At 63.7% G+C, this 21,286-nt stretch overlaps 1 protein-coding gene and 1 long non-coding RNA gene across 2 annotated transcripts in view; one reads left to right on the top strand and one right to left on the bottom strand.

The window, feature by feature from the left end:
- WNT7B (Wnt family member 7B) overlaps nt 1–15,413 on the bottom strand; it is a 47,902-nt gene extending 32,489 nt beyond the window's left edge. Inside the window, exon 1 of the mRNA XM_045552791.1 lies at nt 14,936–15,413. Within this exon, the coding sequence (XP_045408747.1) occupies nt 14,936–15,006 (71 nt within the window). The 5' untranslated portion in view covers nt 15,007–15,413. The remainder of the gene's footprint in view (nt 1–14,935) is intronic.
- Nucleotides 15,414–18,117: 2,704 nt separating this feature from the next.
- On the top strand, nt 18,118–20,582 carry LOC123639218. The gene is made up of 3 exons (XR_006735666.1): nt 18,118–18,935; nt 19,418–19,586; nt 20,259–20,582. It is a non-coding gene; the product is annotated as an uncharacterized LOC123639218 (long non-coding RNA).
- Nucleotides 20,583–21,286: the final 704 nt, after the last annotated feature.

The raw sequence follows: 21,286 nt of genomic DNA, 5'->3' as shown, positions 1-21,286 counted from the left end.
GTCAGAGCTCAACACAGCCACTGCCCAGGGCCCGGTGGCACTCAGGCCGCCTGTCCTTCCCTGGTCTTCCTGGAATCTGCTCATCTTCCCTCTGCTGGCCCAGCTTGGCGGGGGGTGTGGGCTGGGGCCAGAGGTCTGGCCACTTCCATAACCCTGGCCTCTGGCAGGCCACCCAAGGCTGTTCTGAGCCTCAGTTTTCTCATCTGAAAATAAGGGCCAATCGGCCCTCCTTTGGCAAATGGCCCTTCCCCTCCCCCAGCACGAATGCCAAGGACTTGGGCGCAGGGGAGGCCCGGGAGGGGGTGTCAGACAGCAGGTCCGATAGCAGCACCCCCTGGCCACCTGGCCCATCCCTTCACTTGCCCCCCCCACTCACACACACCTGTGGCAGAAGGACAGGCCAAAGACCCCCTTCCTGAGCGGTGGTCACTGTGTGCTGGCCCCCGGGAGGCTTCCCGACCCTGTCCCACCCATCCCCACAGCGGCTCTGCAGGGTGGGCCTTGCCGATGAGGAAACTGAGGCTGAGAGTGCCCAGAGGGAGCTGTCGGGGGCAGGGAGGAGGCTTCCCGAGAGGGACTGGCAGAGCAGGGCCTGGAGGCAGAAAGCCTGGGAGTGTGGAGGGCTGATGCACCAGGCCCCAGCGGGGACATGAGACCATCCCTCTCCCCTCCCTGCCCAGGCCTCAGTTTCCCATCTGTGTAGTGAGGGACGGAGGCAATCTAGGTACCTGCAGCTGTATCCTAAAGAGGGTTGCTGGGGTTTGGAATCCTGTGTTCAAGTCCTGCTCAGCTACTGACTCTCACTGGCCTCCCTGGGCCTCAGTTTGCCCGTCCGGCTGGGGCAGAAAGCCCTGCTCGTGGGTGGGGCCTCCTGTGGGCTGCTGCTCACCCCTCCCACCCCCCCACCCCCACCCCCGCCATGCAGAGCCCTCCCTGCCAAACTCTTTCCAGGCCACTGCCCCGCTCAGCTCAGCTCGCTGCCCGCAGTGTTCCCGGGGAGGAGAGCGCAGCGTCTGCTCGCTTGCTCACTCGTACCCCCGGCAGGCAGCTGCCCTCCCACCCTCCCCACATAGCTGGCATTCCTGGCCTGGCATCCTGGGACCCCCACCCTGGAGAGAAACCAGGCTGCCTGGGAGAAAGCGGGCAGAGGGGCAGGGACCTGGGCAGGGCTGAGGCCACTGGAAGTGGACAAGCTGCAGCTGGGGGTCCTCTGCACCCCCCGCTGGCACAAGGAGCCCATGGCTAAGGAGACCAAGAGTGCTGGAGCCCCCATATCTGCTAAATCTGTTAAATCAGAGCCTTACCAGTCATTGTGAGGGTGCTGACCTCTGACATCAGAACCTTCCAGACCTCTACTGGTATTCAGGGTCGATCATGACACACCTGAGTTCTGGCCACACTAGACCAGCTCATCCCTCTCCACGGGCACCCTGCCAGCAGCCAGGCACAATTGCAGACCCAGTTTGGTGCCTCCTCCTCCAAGAAGCCCCCCAGATCTCTCATTTCTCCCCTCCCTGATCCCAGGTAGATCAATCTGTGCCGGCTCCTAAGGAAGGCACTGGGGCCCACATGCAGCGACACCCTTCCCTGGGTCTCACCCCCACCCTTTTCTTTGCTTCCCGTGGTATGCCAACACCCAGAGGTGCCACAGCACCAAGGCCGCACAGGGAGCTGAGGCCCAAGCAGGGATGAGACCCCCACCGCCAGCCCTGGCCTTGGCCCTGATGCCCCAGATCTGTCGGACGCGGGGGCGTCTTGCAGGTCTGGGTGACCAGGATGCCAACCTGAAACCTCAGGACAGATGGATAGGCAGACAGGCAGGCGGAACAGGTGGGAGGGAGCTGGCAGGCCCCTCTGGCCCACGGCCAGGCTGGGAGTCTGGACACTTCGTGGCTGAGCCAGCGCCTCGGCCTTCCTGGCCACTCTGGACGTGGTCTGAGCGGCAGGTTTGGGGGCCGAGCCCCCTCGGGTAGTGGACAACGAGCCGCCACCTCTCTGTAGCCTGCAAGGCAGGGCTGAGCTCCTGGCCGCAGGACCAAGCCTCAGGCCTCTACCTCCACTTCCGGCTCTGCCTCCTCCCACCCTCCCATCCTCCCCTGCAGGAATCTCCACCTCCACCTCGTGGAGGGCAGCAGGGGGAAGCCAGGGCTCAGCTCTGGGCCCGAGACCAGAGCGGACTGCAAGTCCTGGCTCTCCCCGACCCTGGGAGCAGCCCAGCCTCTGCACCACCTCGCTGTTGCTCAGGGCGGGGCCGAGGCCGCAGGAGGACGTCCCTAATGCAGAGTCATCACACGCACACCCCGCCTCCCCCCAGAGATGCTGGAAAGGAGGTAAAGGAGGGCGGGATGGGGAGCCAGCTGCCCCGACACCTCTGGGAGCTGCAGCCGGAAGGGAGCCGTCCCAGCCACCCGGCTGCAGAGCCAGGCTCTGAGGGAGGACAGGGGCCCGTGGCCCTCGGGCCAGCACCAGCATCAATCAATCTAACACTGACCAATGGCAGCCCCAGCCTGGCATTTCCAGGGGCTGTGTCTCTGTGGTCCCCATGCCCTGCGTCCCTGTGCCCTCGGAGCTACTGCAGGCGGAGAGAGACTGGAGCCCAGAGCTGCGGACCCCCTGCCACCCACAGGCACACTCCTGAGCACCCTGCATGGGCTAGTCCCTGGCACCCCAGCCTATGTCATGGATCTGGGGCTCAGGAAGGTCTCCCTGAGAGGCTGGGCATGCCCAACATAGTCCTCCACCCTGGGGCAGTACCACCAAGGGAGGTGACAGCCCTGCTGGGGCAGAGATGGGGGCCAAGCAGCACTTCAGCTTGCAGGAGTGTGGCATCCTGGAGGCCAGCCATCCCATCGGCCCGATGTGGGCAACGGGGCACACAGGATGAGTGCAGGAAGATGGAGACAGTAGGGTGACAGATCTGGCTCCCTCCAGAGGGAGTGTGTCGGAAACACCTGGAAATTCCCAGCGCTCCCACCAGCAGTGAAGTCACCTGGGAAGTCCTGAGTCAAGGGAGCCGGGAAGTCATCCAGCCCCCCAGCCGCTCCTCCCCGCCCTGTGCCCACCAGGGGCCGAGCATACGTGGGGACACACAGGCCCTGCCACCCGTGGGCAGTGGGCCCTGACCCAGGACCTTGTTGGGCCCCAGACCCAGAGCAGCCGTCAGACTGTCTGACATGGCTTTGCTGGGCACTGGACGCATGCTGGGGAGGTGGCGGCCAGCCCCAAACCCCAGCCCACCTCCTGGCACTCCCCTCACACACCCAGCGCCCAGTGGGTCCTGCAGATTCAGCTGTCCCCTGCCCCCAGCCCCCAGGTGGCCTGGGTCCTCTTTCTGCATCCTCGGCTCCCCATCCCCCGCTCCCTACCCAGAAGGGTCTTTCTAAAGCCCAGGAAGAGGCTGGGACAGCTGCCCTGGCATGGCCCCCACCTCACCAGCCCCCCTAGCCCACTCCAACCGCTGCCCCCCCAGCTGCGTCCTCGTCACATAGCCAGGCCTTCCCCACGTGCGTCCCTTCCCCAGGAAAGCCATTCTCCTTCCCTCCAACGTTTCCAGCGGTCACCTTGCTGGAGAGGTCTCCCCCGGTCCACCCGCACTGCAGGTGGCTGAGAGGCTCCTGCCATGGGGACTGCAGGGCTTTGGGTGACAATGGTGGAAGGGGGGAGAGGGAGGGGTTCCTGCACAGTCACACCCGCACACCTGGCTGCTGTGACATGGGACGAGAAGAGCAGGTTTGGAGTGGAGGGAGGGCTAGCAGCATGGGGAAGCGTGGCAAGGAGGGCCCTGGACCCAGAAGGGGAAACCGAGGCTCAGAGAAGGGGAAGGATGCTCCCAAGGTTGCCCCAAATCCATGGCTGAGCCAGGAGCAGGCTCCAGTCTCCCCTATATCAGACACATGCTGACCCAACAGAGGTGACAAGCTGGTCAGCCGGGACCACCTTCTCTTCCTGCTCAGGCTGGTCTCAGAGCCACAGGTTGGGGCCAGGGCAGGAAGGGACCCAAAACACGAGGGCTCTGGGCTCCCCACTCCCACCTCCCAACTGCACCTCTGGGCCCGAAGCTTGACCTGGAGGCAGCCCTGAGAGCCTGAGGAAGCCTCGCTCAGGACCGTGATGGCCCTTGGTCAACAGACAATTCTAACCAGCTGGACTAGTTGGTTTCTCAACCCACGTAAGAACACAGGCAGCAGATGGGAAGGGTGACGGTTTGCTGGAGGCTAGAGACCCGCATCAGCAAGAGGCCCTGAGAGGCAGCATGGACCTCACAGCCAGCAGCCCCGGGTTCAAATCTGGACTCAGCCACTTTGACCTGTGACGAGTGACCCACTCTGCCGCCTGCCGCAGCGGACGGCCCTTTCTTAGCTCCCCTTTTCTGGCAACCAGGGAAGAAACAGGCTCAAAAGCAGGTTGCTGTGCACATGTCAGGTCCACAAGGGGGGCCTTTCGGGGGGCCCGAGCCCCCCAGAGGTGGGAATGCCCAGGCCCGTGTCCCCCAGTCCGGTGTCCACGTGTTCCCATCTGAAAGCGTTTTTAGAACTGTCTTGCCACTCGGGACTGCTCGGGCCGAGTCTCAGCTCAGGACCCCTCTGCCCGCTGCCCACACCCACGGGCTCCTTCCCCATTCACAGCTCCAGCTGGGCACCGTGGTGGGACTTTTGAGCACAAGGTGCTTGGGAGCAGGGATCACCATGGGGGAGGGTTCCAGAAGGCGCTGGCAGCCCGCAGGTGCCATCGGATGGGACTCCCAGGGCAGGCTCACTCGGGCTCTTCTGGGTCATTGCCGATGCCAGGGAGCTGCTTGTTGGGTGGGGGGCCTTCCTCCTGGGCCCTGCCCTGGGCGGCCGGCAGGCATCATGCTCTAAAGCTGCAGAATTGGAGTGTCTTCCGCACACAGCCTCAGACTGCATCCTCGAGGCACCCCAGCACCTCAGCAGCCACCTGCTCCAGCCTGGGGCTGGGTTCCGGCCCCGCCCTGCCACTCTGCTTCGAGGCTGCAGGGCGGCCTCAGCATCCTTATCTACAGACAGAGCCAACCACACCACCTGGCTGCCTTGCACAGAGGACCCGTGAGCACTGGCTCCTCTGCCCAGGCAGGGCCCCTCCCCAGCATCCCTGGCCCTCACATCTGCTTGTATGCCTCTAGGGCCGGAGAGCTCACTGCCTCTCTGCCAACACTGGAGCTGGCCAGAGCCTCAGGATCTACACTCAGGGTGAGGACACCTGGGGGGGGGCGGCAGGAAGGGGACAGGGGCTTGGGCGGGCTGATCAGGAAGACAAGGAAGGGAGGAGGGAGCGCACCTGTACCCACCCCCACCCCCACCCCGCCGGCCAGCCAAAGGAGGCCCCCAGCCCCTCGCCAGGGAGGGAGGACAAACGGTGGTTTTGTCCTTGGCCAGCGGGCGGCCCGCGCCACACAATGACCCTTTCATCAGGCTGCAGGAGCCTTGGGCCGGGGTTTCATCTGACAAGGGAGGGCGCCTGGCCTCCTGTCCCCTTGGGAGGGGCACTGAGCCCTATCCGAGCTGGACCTAGGGCCATGAAAAACGGCAGCCTCAGGGGAGCCCACCACAGCCCCTTCATCTGCCAGGAGGCAAGGAGAGCCTCGGGAGGCAGCAGACTGGCCACCGGGCACACGGTGGTCCCTGATCTGGGCAGTGCCCACCTGACCCTGAGCTGACAGGTGGCCTGGGTCTCCAAATTCGAGCACTCTGCCCGCCACACACCTGTGCTACTGCCCTCAGGGTGTGTCCAGGGTGGTCGGGTGACAGAGCGTTGGTTCAAACCCCATAGGGGCTCTGGGCTCCCCACAGGCACCCAGGCCTGTGCAGCCCTGGCCCACGTGTCCCTCAGGACTGGTGTGAGGCTCCAGGCAACATGGCCAGGCAGAAGGGACAGGGCAGGAGTGTGACTTGCTGGGCCTGTGTCCACTGTATACCCAGAGGGGCCCAGGACAATGTGTGAATGAGGAAACAACGTACAGGTGACGCCTCAAACCTCCCCTCCTGTCATGGCCGGCACCCACCCACCCACAGCGCCTCCAACAGCTGGCAGGAACCCTGAGGCCCTGAGAGACCCCGGGACTCCGCTCCCTGTGGGACCACCATAGGGGGAATGTCCCTTCCGAGGCAGTGGTGGAGCCAGGTGAGGAGCCTGGAGCTGGGAGGGCTGGATCCCTGGGCTCTGGGTGACCTCAGGAAATGGCCTCTTCTCTGGACCCTGGCATTCCATCTGTCACCTCAGCAAGAGGCAGCGAGGCTCCCTCAAGGGGCACCCCTGGGTGAACGTGTTTGACAGTCAGTGTTGTTTCCCCTTCCAGGAGTCTCTCTCATGCTCCTGTTTAGTCTGGCCAACTCCTACCCATCCTTCAAAACCCTGTCTGGGCAGCTCACGCCTGTAGTCCCAGCTACTCGAGAGACTGAGGCAGGAGCATCGCTGGAGCCCAGTTCTGGGTTGCAGTGAGCTGTGATGAAGCCACTGCACTCCAGCCTGGGTGACAGAGCAAAACCGTCTTTAAAAAGAAAAAAAAAAAACCTGTCTGGGTGTCATCTCCTCCAGGAAGTCCTGTTAGACATCCTAGAGAGTTCATCACTCCCTCCTGAATGAACAAAGCCACCGAGCCTCCCTGTGTTGCCAGCAGCCAGCCTCCCTGCTCCCGGTCACTGAGGATGAGAATGTCTCCTGGGTACTTCCTGGGTGCCAGGCGCTGAGCTGCATTTCCTCACTGGGTTCTCACAACCACCCTGAGGTTTGACCCCCATGGTCCTTACTGTACAGAGGGACAGCGGAGGTCAGGGACACACCAGGCAGAAAGAGGTGTAGGCAGGATGAGAACCTGTGTCTAGGTCTCCATCGTGCCCTTGGCCTCCCAAAGACTGAAGGGACACAGGGTTAGAAGATGGCCCCCTCCCCTACAGACGCAACACACAGCTGCAGGGCCCACCACAGCCCAGGAGGAAGCCCCTCCCCGCCCTCCACACACAGATGGTCACAGGGGGTCATTTCCAGAACTCGCCCTTCTCCACTTTGGCTCACGGTAGATGAGTCTTACCCGCATGGCAATGAGTTTGGGGAGTTTTCTGTGATTAGGGTGGCTCCATTTGTCCACTTCTAGCTGGGGGTCCTGGGGGTTGAGATTTTGTGGGGTTTCCCAGCTCTCACCTCCATGTGCACACCCCTCTGGAGTGTCCCATGATCTGAGCCTTCGGGGGAGGGCTCTCCAGCCCACACAACCAGTGAGGAGACGACAGCCCAGGGAGGCCCACGGACCTGCTTGGGGCCACACGGCAGAGCCCCTCCTGTACTCGGACAGATGCAGACCCCCAGGCTAGGAGCTGCTCCTCCCCAAGGGGACCTGTCCACGCCTGGGCCGTGTCGCCCCATCCTGCCCCCACACGGGCTGTGATGCCATGGGATCGGGCCTGATTCAGCACCCCCCACCGGGGTCATGCCCACAGGGCTTCTGGGACTGCGGTTGGCACCACCGACAAAGCCACAGCGGTGGAGCCGGGAAGAGGCCCGGCCTCGGCAGGGCAGTGGTGAGCGCCCCCCCGCCCCACAGCCAGGTGGTCGGTGAGTAACCGCCCCGTCACCCATGACTCACTCGGCTCCCCAGAGCGGGCAGTCACCATGAGAGGCTTGTACCGGAAGACCTGGGGGGATCGTCACAGCCAACCCCCACATCTGGGAGAGGAGGGCCAGGACCGGAAGGGACCTGCCCAGGACACTGGCCCAGCCTGGGTCTGACTCAAGGCCCCGGCCAGGCCCCCATACCAGCTGACCCAGCACCGCAAGCCTTCCTCTTGGCCTGCGGCCCCCACCTGCCCTCCCTCGGGCCCTGGCTGACCCCCTGGCCCTGACAGACCCTGGTCTGACAACAGAGGCTCAGAGGCTAGGCCTGGCCAGGGCTGGGCCGAGCTCGGCGTCCGGCGGGGGCTCGGGGCCCTTCCAGGCCAACACACCCGTCCAACCCGATCAGTGGCGAGGGCCCAGGCATGCGTCTGGGATTCGGTGGGTGCGGACCACAGCCCAGGACAGGGAGCTGGGAGAGCAGCCCAGATGAAAGGGGCAGGATCAACTGTCGGCCAGCGTCTGTGATCCCAGCAATGAGATGCTTTCTGGAAAGTTCTCTGGAGCAGAACGAAGCCTCCACCCAGTGCCCCTCCTAGCCCTGGCATCCTTCTCCAGCAGCCTGAGGGTGGGCTACTGTGGAGTCCCACCACCTCGCACACTGGCTGCCTCACCTAAGTCAGCTGTCCCCGCCAGGGTCTTCCCCCTATGTATGCTTTCATTTGACCCGCACCGGCCCTGCTCCCATCAAACAGGGCAGGGGAAACCCCAGAGACCCCCACGGCCTCCCCTTCTCCCTTCTGGGAACATATCTGAGTTAGTCTCTGCTTGGGAAAGCCCAGCGTCAGCGTTTTCTTCCCCCTGGGGCTGAAGATCAGGCTCCACCGGAGCTGGCCAGGGCTGCTGGAGGCGGGGGGGCAGCGACACAGCCTGCCTTACTATCCCCCACCGCCCATGCTGGACCCCAGTGCTGGCCCAGGAACATTTGGAAAGTCTGTTCCCCTGGGAGAATTTCTGCCATCAAAGCCGGCGGTGCACACTCCGGGAGCGAGCCTACAGGGGGATGGATGACAGCCACCGTGAGCCTGGATGCAGGGGCCACCCCAAAGGAGAACGTGGGTCCACTGAGGTCTACTGGCCACCACCTGCCCCAGGGGCCCCTCAAGCTGTGCCTCAGCATCAACTCCCACCAGCACGAGCCCCTTGCACACCTCCTCCTCTCACGGGCTGACTCCAAACAACCCTGGGGGACTCCTGGTTTTCCACCCAGGACCCGCTGCACGAACACCAAACCTCAGCCAGGCCAGCTCCAAAAATGGTTTCTCCAGCGGAGTGGCTGCCATTCCCTAGCAAGGCTTAAGATTGAGATGCCAGGATTCTGGGGAGAGGGAGGCTTCCCGGACTCCAAGAACCGAGGCTGGGATTCCAAGGCTCCCTTGGATGATCCAATTCCTGGGAGGGACACCAAAAGCAGGACCCTCTGGGCCAGCACTACTTTAGCATGCGTCCCCGCGGATCAGGCGGTCCCCACCAGGCATGCGCCTTGCTAGCCGCCCCCCCACCCCCAAGGCGATGCCTCCCCAGCCAGGGCTGCCCGCCGGGCCTGGAGCGCTCTCTGGGCCCGGACCTTGTAATTATGTCCCACAGCCCGGGAAACCGCGGGCCTCGCAGCATCTGGCTGCGGTTGCGAACTTTTGTTTCAAGATGCGCGACTATTTATAGAAGGAAAACTGGTAGGATAGTAATTTCCTAGGAGCTGGAGGAGAAATTGGCTGCGTCTTTATTAAATGGGGGTGGGGGCGCGGCGATTTATTAGGACTGCGACCGCATGAGGAGAGGGGGTGGCGCAGGGAGCTGGAAGGCAGCGGCTGCCCCCTCTGGCCGCGTTAGACGACCCCGGACGTGGCCCGCGTGTAAAGGAGGGGGAGGGGGAGGGGAGGAGAGAGGGAGGGAGAGCTGGCTCTGAGGTTTAATCAGTAGCATCCAGCTTAAATTCCCCCAAACGGCGGTTCCATAAATCAAACTTCTTTTAAGTTAGAAGCCAGAGCATATGCGTCCCATTAGGAATCGGGCGAAGCCACCGCTGCGCGGACGCGCCCCCTCTGCTCGCTGGGCCGGACTGGGCCCTGCCCGGAGCTTCTTCAAGCCCGGTGGGCGCTGCCCGGCCCTTCGCACACGCGCGCACAAGCTGCGCGTGCTCCCTCGGCCTGGACACCTGGGCGAAGCGCGGCCGCCCCCACGCAACGCGCGCCCTCCTCGCCCCCAGGTGTGGAGTCGGCGGGGCTTGGATCAGGCCGCGCAGCACGGCAGGAGGGCGCGAGAAGCTGCAGCGACTTCGGGGCTCAGCCTGGGCACTGTCTGGTGGAGCGCAGCATGCACGTGTGTGCCAGTGTTTGCGCGGGTGTGTGCGTGCGGCTCTCTCGAGTGTGGTATTGCCATTCGTGCCACATGGGTTAATATGGGGAGGGAGTTCCCCGCTGGTCTAGGACTCAGCTGTGATGCGCAGGGAATCTCCGCGTCTCCGGAAAGCCCTCCAGCCCTCAGGCTCCGTGCGCACAGCCTGGTTTGCGCGGGGCACTAGGGCCGCTCTTAGCCCACTCACTCTGATCCCAAAACCGGGATTTCTCACTGCTGCAGCTGTCCCCCAGGTGCTCCACCTTGGCTGATTAAGCCAGCGAGGCGACCTAAAGTCCCCCAGCTCAGTGCGCGCCGGACAGCGGGCGCCACGCCCAGGGGCCTCGCTGCCGCGTTCCCTGCCCGCCAGGCTCCCTGGTCTGGGCCCCACCCGCCCACCGCGCGCGCCGCCCGCGGCACTCACAGGTAGCTGCCGCTGGACAGGAGGAGAAAGATCTGCGGGCAATAGACGGAGAGGAGCGCGCTGCGCGGCGACAGCAGGAGCATGGTGGGCCAGCGCGCCTGGCGGGGCTGGACAGGCCTCGCGGGCAGGGCGCCGGAGCCAGCTGAGGCCGGGGTCCCCGCGGCGCTCCCTGATGCAGGGCGACGACGCTGGGCGCTAGGGGACGGGGCTCGCGGGCCCGGGCGCAGTAGTCACCCGTGCCCCGCCGCCTGAGAAGCGCATCGCGCTGGGTCTGGGGCGGCGGCGGGAGCTGGGGGCTGGAGTGCCGGGAGGGGACCCGTCCAGGGACAGCGGGCGCGCCTTAGCGGCCGTCTGGCCCTCCGTCCGTCTGTCGGTGCGAACTCGCTCTGTCGGCTCTGTCGCTCGCTCTGGCTCTGGTCTCCAAGTCTCCCCAGGCGCGCAGCTGCCATTGGACGGGCCGCCCCTACATCCGCCTCCTCCCCCGGGCGGGTTTTTTTTAAAGGGGAGGCTGACCGGGGAGCGTGCGGTGGGAGCCGCCTCCAGGGCTTGCCCAAGCTGCCTTGGTCGGGACATCGCCACCCCCACCTTCAGGGAGCCACACAGCTCTGGCCTGGCTCTGGAGGGTGCACCTAGGGGGAGGCACCGCGCGGTAACTGCGCGGAGGCGTGTGCGCCTCTTAGGGGCTGTGCTCAGCAACGTGTGCTCCTGTGTGCGTGCATGTGCCTGCATGTGCCTGTGTGTGCCTGCGGGACAGAGCCGGTCTGTGAGGGCGCAGGTGTGTGTGCACAGATGCACTGTGTGTGATGCCGCTGCCTGTGTGCGCCCCTGGGTTTGGGTGAGGCTGGCTATGGGTCGCAGACACTCACTGTGCCGCACGCAGCCGACCAGCTCTGGCCCCGCGCGGGTGCTGTAGCCTGGTGTCTCTGCAGCACCCTGCCTGCGCGCCTCTTTGGAAAGGCACCAGCAGCAGGTGTTGCTGTCCTCACACAGAGGACCCCAGCTCTGGTTTCCCTGGCCCCCTTCTTTTGCTCTCCTTTGAGGGGCTGGTTGGGATGGGTGTGGGGAGGACACACAAGGACACACTTTTCTAAACAATCCTCCTGCTTCGAGTAAATTTTTATTTTTTAATCCCAGAAACACAGGTTCAGGGTCCCACCTCCTACTGTGTGCCAAGCCTGGCTTCATATGAATGTCCCTCTAGAGGCAGTGTTAATCCCGTCAGCTGGGGCAAAGGCACAAAGCAGGGGAGACAGCAAGAAAAGGGAAGTCTGTTCAGCGTGGCCCGTGGTCCTGAGGAAATGCATTTTCTGGCTCCTAGACCTGGCACGGGGCCCATTCCCAGCACCCAGTGGGAAGGAACTGCCTCCCTCACCTTCATGCCTCCTAGTCCGGGGCTCTTGGGCCTCTCTGCTTCTTGCCCCAAAGGCAGGGTCAGGCCTGGAGCAGGGCTGGTCCTGGAACTTCGGTGACTCTAGTTCCAGTGGGCAGAGGGTCCTCAGACTCCAGACTGGCTCCTCCAAGTCCTCCTTTGGCCTCCTCCAGGGCTGGAGCTGAAGGCTGCTCCATTCAAAAAGGAGCTACGACTTCCCAAAGCCTTTAGGTTTTCAAATTGCTCAAAATCCAAAGCACTTCTGTTCTTGGGGCCCCAGCCCCTAGGGGCTTGGAAGGGCTGAGTAGTTCCTGCTTGTGTGGGAGCCCCCCAGGGGCTGTACATGTGAGATGCACCAGGCTTGGGGGTGCATGTGTGTGATGGCTGCTTGAGCAGAGGTCGGGGGTGAGGGAGGCTTCCCTGTGTACATTCAAAAACATGCAGCCTGCAGGTGTGGGTTCAGGGCGCTGTGATCATAGACTACAATGCCGGTACACACAATCTCTGATTTTTGGTTGGAACTTTATGACCCTAAAATTCCAACTCCTGGGATTTAGAGGCCCTGGAATATACTATCTGGAGTCGTCCTGAGGGTGCTGGCCTGGGTGATATCTTGGTCATTAACACTAAGAAAGGCGTTACTGGTGTTCATAGGTGTTTATTAGGACCCACACCTCCACCCCCTCAGGGCAAAGGCCCCCAGGACTAACCCTCACAGGGCAGTGAGGGAGGTGCTGTCGTCTCAGTTTTTCAGAGGAAGGAAGGGAGGCTGAGAGGTTAAAGATCTCACAAAAGGCCATAGGGTAGGAGTGACAGAAGGACTGATGTCCAAGGTGGATGTTGGTCTCAGATTCCTAAACCTTGATCTACCAGGCTCCCGGGTCATTTAACTCCTTAGGACACATCTGGGGCCCAGGTGCCCCCCTCCTGCCCACCTTTTGCAGCCAAAATGGCTTTGCAAAGAAAGCAGGGCCCTCCTCTCCAATGTGGGCTGGTAGGGGCTGAGCCTCTGGAGGTGGGGGCTGGCCGGGCCCCCCACTCCCCGTGGCAGATCCCAGGGTGCAGCTCCAGCTTTCCTGGCTGTCAATCCACAGGGTGTTTGGAGACCACAGTTTGGAAACCCAGGAATAGGGGGAGTATGTGTTTTAGGGGGCACACCAGGAGGAGGAGTCTCCCCCTGCAGGGTTCCTGGGTTAGTCACCACCTAGCTTTCTTGGCCACTCCCAGAGAGTGGCTGACCCAGGTGCCTGGCACTCAGGCTGGACCAGAGGGAGACCCAGTTGATCTTGCTCACCTGCTCTGTCCTCTCAGATACTGGCCACCCTCCTGCTCAGAATGGCCAGAGCTGCAGTCCCATTTACAGAAGGGAACAGGAGACTGAGGAAGGTCACACGGACCTCCAAGCCCTGGAATCAGCCCCGGGAGCCCAGGCTGGGGTGGACTTCCGCTCCTTCTGCTGCCTGCGGTGTGGAGGTGGGGTTCAGAAAGCTCTTCCCATGAACTTGTGGGAGAAGGGGCTGCTTTGTGACAACTCCTGCTGAGGAACTGATGCTGGGAGGAGTGGTCAGTGGTGGAGGTCAGAGCTGACTCCAGTCCCACTGCTGCCGCTGTTCCCACAGACAGTGACTTAGTTAGCCTCCTGTGTTGTTTCCTCATCCTTAAAGCCGGGAGAGTACAAGCACCTAACTAGGTTTGCCGGAGGGGAAGGCCTGGGTGCTGAGAAGCGGGCAGCAGGCACACAGCCTCCTTTAGGGCTGGTGATCACCTCTGGGGTCCAGCGGGGAGTCTCTGCAGGGCTGCTGAAGAGCCTGGAGGACAGCGGCTACCACCCAACCCCCACTTCAGCAGGCTCAATGCCGGGCACCCCTCATAGACAAACACCCAGGGACACAGTCTGCCCACAGACCTACAATAAACAGGGCCACCAGCAGCCGCAGACACACCCGCTCAGGCCTGCACAGCTGAGGCTAGGACGGGGCCTTCCAGCCCTGCCTCAAAAGCCACCGACCGCCTCAGGCGCTGCGGGCTCTGGTCCCTGCCGGCTCTGGGCCTCACTTTCCCCACCTGTACAATGTCAAAGTGGATAGGGGCGGAGGAGGGCGATGGACGAAATCATTTTCCGGTCGTGCTTCCACCTCTCCGCCGGTGAAGCTGCATCTCCCGCCAGCCATACCATGACCCGCCCCTCCCGCGGTCCTTTCCCCGCCTTGGCGGCGGCCAGTGGCGCACAGTAGGCGCGCAGGGTGCAGCGGGCTCGAGTGCCGCAGGTGCGAGGGGCGCGGGGCCGGCGCCAGGCGGTGGGCGCCCCCGGCGAGGAGCACCGCACCCCCTCTCGGTCACGCCGCCCCTCCACCCCCACTTCGAGAGAGGCCGAGACAGATTCTGTCTAAAGGAGATCGCGGCTCAACAGGTAAGGACTCGGCTGGGTTCAGGAATGTGGAAATACGACTCGGAGCAGCTACCACAGCGAGCAGCTAGCGCGGCCCGCCGGGCGCCCGCCCGCCCGCCCGGCCGCGCGAGGGGGAGCGCGGCGAGAGGGGGCCCGGCCCAGGGCCCGGGGCGGGCGGGGGCGCGGGCCCCGGACCGAGCCCGGGGCGGCCGGGCCGGCCCCGCAGCCCATCCCGAGCCAGCCGGACGAGTTGTCAAGGCAATTTCAACACGTCCGGGTGATGGATAGAGACGAAGGGCCGCGCGGGTGCCTCGGCCTGCGCGCTCGCGGCCGGGTGCGCGCCCCCCGCCCTCCCGGGTCTCCCCAGCAGCCCGACGCCCCCCGCCCCCCACCCTGGCGCACCCTCTGGGCGGCGAGCACTCGGCCCGGGCTCAGCGCCCAGCGCAGCCCGGGGGAGGGAAGGCGCGTCCCACCCCCGGGGCCTGGAGCCCAAACAGGTGAAAGTACGCGCCGGGCACGCTCGCCGCTACCCGCGAGCCCGGCCGCGGCCGCCTGTGCGCCCCGCTCTCCCTCCTCCTGCCCTGGGCTCGGCGCCCCTCGGGGCATCCACCACCCAGGGCATTCGACTGCGTCTCTGCGGGGCTGGGGCGAGGGTCTGATAGGTAGGCCAGCCCCGGAGCCCCAAGAGCCGCCGTGCCCCTCTCTGGTCCCCATGTCCCCATGGGGACCCCTTGGAGGCAGCTCCTCCCGGCCGTCTTGGCCCGGGGCTGCCGCCCCCGCCCACCGGGATACTCACCCGAGCTTCACGTAGAGGACGCCAAAGCAGAGAAACACGTAGAAAATCCACTTGCGAAAGTTTCTGTGCATGATCCAGGGAGGGGGGCTGCGCCATAGACAGCGGCGGCCGGAGGGGACGCGCGGGCCCGGCGGGGGCCGGGCAGGGGCCTGGGGGCTGCGCGTAGACCGCGCTCAGCCGGCGCTGCGGCTCGGGCGGCCGGCGACGCGCGGGCACTCGGCGCGCGCTGCCACCATGGTGAGTCCGGGGCGCTGCCGCGGCCGCCGCGTGCGCCTGGGAAAGTGACCCGGGCCGGGGGGCGCGACCTCAGAGCCCGGCTGAGCTACGGCGGGGCCCTGATAGCGCGGGCTGGGGCCCGGGCGCGGCTGGCGGGCGGGTGCTACCTGCACTGGGCGCAGCTGCCTGGGGCCGTGCGCGCCTCGCCGAGCGCAGCGGCGGCCAATGTGTCCGCACTTGTCGGCCTCCCCAGGTGACTCGCGGCCCGGACGAGAGAGCCGCGAGCGAGCGAGCGCGCCCCAGGTAGGAGGATCCGCCTCCCGCCCGCCCTCCTCGCTCGCTGCGCGCTCTCTCTCCCTCGCTCCCTGGCTCTCTCTCCCTTTTCTCCTCCCTCCCCCGTGACACACAAACGCATCTACCCCCGGGCCCCCCTCTCCAGGCCAGCTCCCTTCCGATTGCCCTCCAGGGACTGGGCGGAGTGGGGGGGGGGTAGGTGGGAGAGGGTTGAGGGGGGGCGCGGGGGAGGGTGCGGCTCGGAAGAGACACCTGCACTCCTCTGCGCCCGCGGGGTGGGAGTAGGAGCACGGGTGGGGGTGAGGGCGAGAAATGATGGTTGGAGTCCTGGTGGCCACTTGGCTTCCAGTTTCTGGTGGGGGCAGAGACCACCCTCCCCCATCACCTTTCTGAGCGCATTTCCCTTTCCTCCAGAAATTGTCCACATGGGGTCCATACCCTTAACCTCACTCCAGCAAACCTCCATGGCAGATCCCACCCTGACCCTCAGCACCCAGCGCTGTTGCCAGCAGCGCTAACCCAGCTTAGGGACATAGAAGATGCAGGGAGAGACGGACTAGTCTTGCCAGATGCAGGGGGATGGCAGGAATGACCTCCTGCAGAAGCCGTTTGCCAAGCACTATGGTGGCGGGCACCGTGCATAGCAGGATATTGAGGGGGCCTCCCTGACACTGGGGGTAGGCTCCTGTCCCCCAGGATTCCCTGCCCCCACCCATGGTTTGCGTGGCCCCCTCTGCAGCGCCCAGCTCAGTGTTCCTGTGCCGCGACCAGAGCAGAAGTCAGACTGGCCTCGTGCCTCTCACATCCACAGCCACTTGGGCCTGGTTCAGGCCCGGAAGAGTGGGCGCCAGGGCCCAGCAGACCCTGCTGTGCCAAGCCTAGTCTGTCCCCAGGGGGCAGGACGGTGACAGGCGCCAGATCGCTGTCCAGACCAGGCTGCCCACCTGTTCTGTGCATTCTTAGTCCTGGATGCCTTTGAGCTGTGCCACTCAGGGGCTAGTGGGTGGGGCTGGGCAGAGCTTAGACCCGGAGGACCAGCCGGGGCCAGACCCGCTGGAGTGGGGGTGACCTGTGTGAGGGGGTGGGGCTGCTTCCAGCTGCCCTGGGTCCACCTAGCCAAGCTGTGGCGGGAACGTCCAGCTCAGAGCCTGCCTCCCCCGCCACTGGCAGTCCCGCCCGACCCCCAGGCCCCATCTCCTCTTAATCCCTCCAAATCCCCTGAACCTTTGCCACGACCTAGGCGCGGGCCGTTGCTTGGCCCCGGATCAGAGGTGGGGCGGTGCAGCTGTGGCTAGTGGGCCGACGGGAGGGATCCCAGATAAAAGGGACGTTGGAGATCGGTACAGACAGGGGAACTGAGGCACAGAAAGAATGAAATGACAGTAGCAGCGCAGCCCCGGAGTGCCCCTGAGCCCCAGAACCCCAGTCCGAGGTAGTCATCCCATTTCACCGCCAGGAAGCTGACCAGGGGACAGCAGGGTCTGGCCGGGCCCTGGCAGCTGGTGGCGAGAGCCAAGCGGGCTGCGGCGGGGGCTGGGAGCCGCGGGAGGAGCTCGGGCTCACAGGCGAATGCTGCCACCCCGCGGCGATGCGATGGGACGTCGAACGCGGCTGCGCCGGGCCGAGGGTCATGGGCGCCTGGGCCACGCCGAGCCTGGGGCTACGAGCGGGCAGTGCCCCCGCCCCAGCACGGGGTCCAGGGGCCAGCGCGCCGCCCGCCACCAGCCTCGGCCCTGGCGCGCGTCAGTGGGGCGCAGCATCGGGGCCGTCGGGCTGTAGCGGGGCCAGAACACCCCAGGCAGCGCTGGCGGCCTCCTCCCGGCTCGGCTCGGGCTCGCCCATCCCGGCCTCCGGGCCCGGCAGGCGGGCTGCGGCCGGGACAGGAGGGCGTGACGGCTGGCGGGCGGGACGCCTGGGTTCGTGCACCGGCTCGGCCAGCCTCTCTGAGCCTCGGGTCCCCCGGGAGCGCGGGGCGCGGAGCCGCGCCCGGAACGCGGAGGGACCGCGGCGCAGCGCCGCCCCCTGCCGGCAGCGGGGAGAAGGGTTGACCTGGCCGGCTCCACGGCTTCTCGCGGGACCTCCGGCCAGTCGCTCCCACGGGCCGGTCGCTCGCCGGCGCCTCGAAGGCTCCTTGGGTAGCTGCGAGGCTCGGGGAAACCCGGAGCGGCAAGAGCGCGCGCCCGTGCCCACGCGCGCACACGCGGCAGTGGCGCTGTGCCTGAGTCGCTGCCCAGCCAGGGCTCCCAGGGCTGGCTCCGGGCCTCTGAGGACGGTGTGACCACAGGTAGGTCCCCACCCCTACTGGCCACGTGGGATTGCAGCTCTCATCATCTTGAACAGGATGGTGGCCACTGTCTGGCCCAGGGGTCCTTCATCCGCTGTGGGTGGGGGCGACTGAGTGGGGGGCGGCGGAGCCGACGCTTCTGCTGGGAGTGGGCGCCCCGGCTCCCGGTCAGGACGGAAGCCGCCCGTGCCCGGCGGCCTCCAGGGTCAGTGGGCTCAGCGCTGCTTACCTGTGTGACCTCGGGCCAAGCTCTCAACCTCTCCACCCTGGGGATAACAATCACAGTCACAGCAGGACCCACACCCCGTGGGGTTCTTCTGTCACAGGAATGAGTTAACCCAGAAACAAGTAACCAAAAATGAGTTAACCTAAAAATGAGTAAGCAGTGCCCAGCACACTGGGGCACTAAATCAGTGCAGGTTCCGTGTCTGGATCCTGCGGGCCTGTCTGGGCAGAGCTAGGGTGTGGCCAAGCCAGTGTCTGATCCCACTGCGAGACCAGCCTCCCTCCACCGGCCTCAGGGTTCTGAGAGACAGCTGAGGGGAGCTGACTGTGGGGGGGGGGGTCCTAAGCGGTGCCTGTCTCTAGTTGCGTGGAGGAAGGCGTTGGTGGCCTCTGTCCAGCTTTCCTGAGGCGTGGGGCAGGGGCCCCACCACACCCTCTTCAGGCAGGCCCACGTGGACCCACTGGCTCCCGGCAACCTGGAGCCACTCTCCTCTCCTCTGGGCAGCAGCGATTCAGGTCTCTCTCTCTCTCTCTCTCTTTAGAGACAGGGTCTCACTTGCAAGACAAAGATCTGGGACCTGAGCCTGTCTCCCATGCCTGCATGTGGCTCTGGGTAACAGAACCTTCTAGTGTGCTCCCCCAGGGTGTGCTTGTGTCACTGTCGACCAGGGCTGGAACTTTAATTCGCTCACTCCAAAGCCTCAGCCCGGTTTCCCAAGCTGGAATGCGAGTTGTCCTCAATTCCTCTTCCTTTTCACTTCCCCGGCTGATCCCTTCACAGTCCTTTGGCCTCCATTCCAAAACAGATCCTGCTCTTACCCTACTCCCACCCTGCCACCACTGCTACCCCCCAGTCTGAGCCACCGCTGCCTCTACCAGAAGATGAAATAAGCACCAGCTGTTCCTCCTGCTTCCTTTCTTGACCCCTGCAGTGCAGCCTCCCGCCAGCAGCCAGAGGAGTCTTCAGTAAAGACAAGCCAGGTCAGGCCACTTCTCCTGCTTAAACCTTCTGTGGCTCCCCATTGCTCTCTGAATAAAATCAAAGTGCTTATCTGGCCTTTAGCCTGGCATCTTCTGACCCCTGCCTTCTCTCTTGTCCATCCTTGGGCCATTCCTTCTGTTACTGGAACACACCAAGCTAATTCCTGCCCCAGGGCCTTTGCACAGGCTGCCCCTTCTAACACACTGCTCTTCAGCCTGGTTCTGTGTGGCCACAGCTTAAATGTCCACATCAGAGAAGCCCCACATTCCTCCCCACAAACACACTCACTGATCCCTTGAAAACACAAAGGACAATATGTCCTTTGTTTTCTGTTTGTCTCTCAGCAGTATATAAGCTCCATGGCGGCCATTGTAATGTCTGCTTTGGTTACTGCTCTAACCCCAAGACATAAGAGAGAAACTGGCATATAGTAAGTGCTCAATTAAGTAATTGTTGAATGAATGGATGGATGGTTTTCCAGGAAGCAACTGGCACACATGACCTGCAGTGTTACAAGCTGGAGAGAGCAAGGACCTGACTTTGACTTTTTTGAACCTTGAGTTTGAGCCTGATCCACCGTCTCCAGCATTGACCCCCGACACCACATTCTTCCTGCCCTGCCCCCATCTGGTTCTTGAATCTTTTGACTGGTGAGACTGACAGAAATGTCCTGAACCCAGCAACTCCTGCTCGGGTCACACTGAGCGTGTGTGTTGGCCCCTCTAGATAAGGACAGGATGCTCATTTACTGGACCCCGCCCAGTCTTGGGAAATGGTACTGCTGAACTCATTATGCAGATGGGGAAACTAAGGTAGAGGAGGAAGGACTTGGCCGAAGTCACACATGGAGCTGGGATTTGAACCCACATCTTTCAGCCCCAGAGCTTGGGCTCTTCCCACCACATGTCTCAGCTTCCTGGGAGGGAGGCCCCATGCCTTATGGAGTGGGGGGTACATGGCAAAGCACCCACCTCCTGCTGCCGGGAGCTCCGGGTCCAATGGTGAGTGTGGTGGGAGGAAGGAGACCGCAGGAGGGTGCTGCTGCCACTGGGCAGACCCAGGGGAGCGAGGTCTGCGAGTGGGCCTGCGAGGGCATGGAGGTGTTGTGGGCAGAACCCTAAGCAGCCCCCAGATGTCCCGCCCAGTCCCCGAGACCGTATGATGAGATGTCATGCCCACAACTGTGTTATGCTCCGTGGCAAAAGACATAGTTAAGGTTGCCAATCTGTTGACTTTGAGTTCATCAAAAAGAGACTTTTCCTGTGAGCCTGATCTGGTCACACTGGCCCTTTCAAAGCAGTTTTTCTGGCTTGTGGCCACAGGGGCCGTCAGAGAGCTCTGCAGCATGAGAAGGATTCGACCTGCCATTGCCAGCTGTGAAGATGGAGGGTCCCCAAGCCGAGGCCTCTGGGAGCTGAGAGTGGCCCCTGGCTGCCAGCCGGCCAGGAAATGGACACTGCAGTCCTACAGCCACCAGGAACTTATTCTACCCACAACCCCAGCGAGCCTGGCAGAGGATTCTTCCTCTGAACCTCCAGGTGAGCCCCTGGCCCTGCCCGAGACCCTGAGCAGAGGGGCCAGCTGCACCAGCTGCAATTCTGATGCACAGCACTGTGACAGAATAAACAGGTGTGGTTTTAAGCCGCTAGGTTTGTAGTAATCTACACAGCAATACAAAATGAACGTAGGAGGGTTTGGACGTGTGCAGGCAGGGGAACAGAAATCAAATGATGAGACGGTGTGAGCAATGGCTCCCAGCAGGGGGTGGGGGAATCGTGCAGCAGAATAAAAGATGATAGGAAAGAGGCAGGGGCTCGCACACAGAGCCCGAACGCCAGGCTGAGGAGTGTGGGCTTTATTTTGTGGGCACTGGGGAGCTATTGAAGATTTAGAGGGAGAGAGGGGCACCAGAGGTGAGCTTTCCTGACCAGCCAACTCCTAGGATTATCCTACACCTACCTCTCCAAAGTGTCCCAGGGTAGGGGCCTGGGAATCTGAATGTTTGGTCAATGCCCAGGTGGCTCTGGAGTCCAGTACAGCTGGCAAATGATAGTTTGGGGCTGACATATTATTATAAATGGTTGAAGGTTCTGAGTCTATGTCCCACGTCCCCGAGCCCCTGTGGGTTCCCGGCCCCTGTCAAGGGAGGCAGGGCCTGCGTGGGGAGGGGCCGAGCACGCTCTGGGGAAGGGCCATGGGAGGCAGAAGCCCAGGATGGCCCAAGCCCAGGACAGCCCGTGGGGAGCCCCTGCCTGCAGAAGGAGGCAGAGCTCTGGCGGTCCTGGGGGAGGATGAGGACCCCCAAAGGGCACGTCCAGGAGCCTGGCGAGGTTCCAGGGCAGACTGTTAA

This window comes from Lemur catta, chromosome 6 (assembly GCF_020740605.2).
Source record: "Lemur catta isolate mLemCat1 chromosome 6, mLemCat1.pri, whole genome shotgun sequence".
In the NCBI taxonomy this organism is placed as follows: Eukaryota; Metazoa; Chordata; class Mammalia; order Primates; family Lemuridae; genus Lemur; species Lemur catta.
The sequence above is the reverse complement of the archived record's forward strand: the minus strand, read 5'-3'. Positions and strand labels throughout refer to the sequence as shown.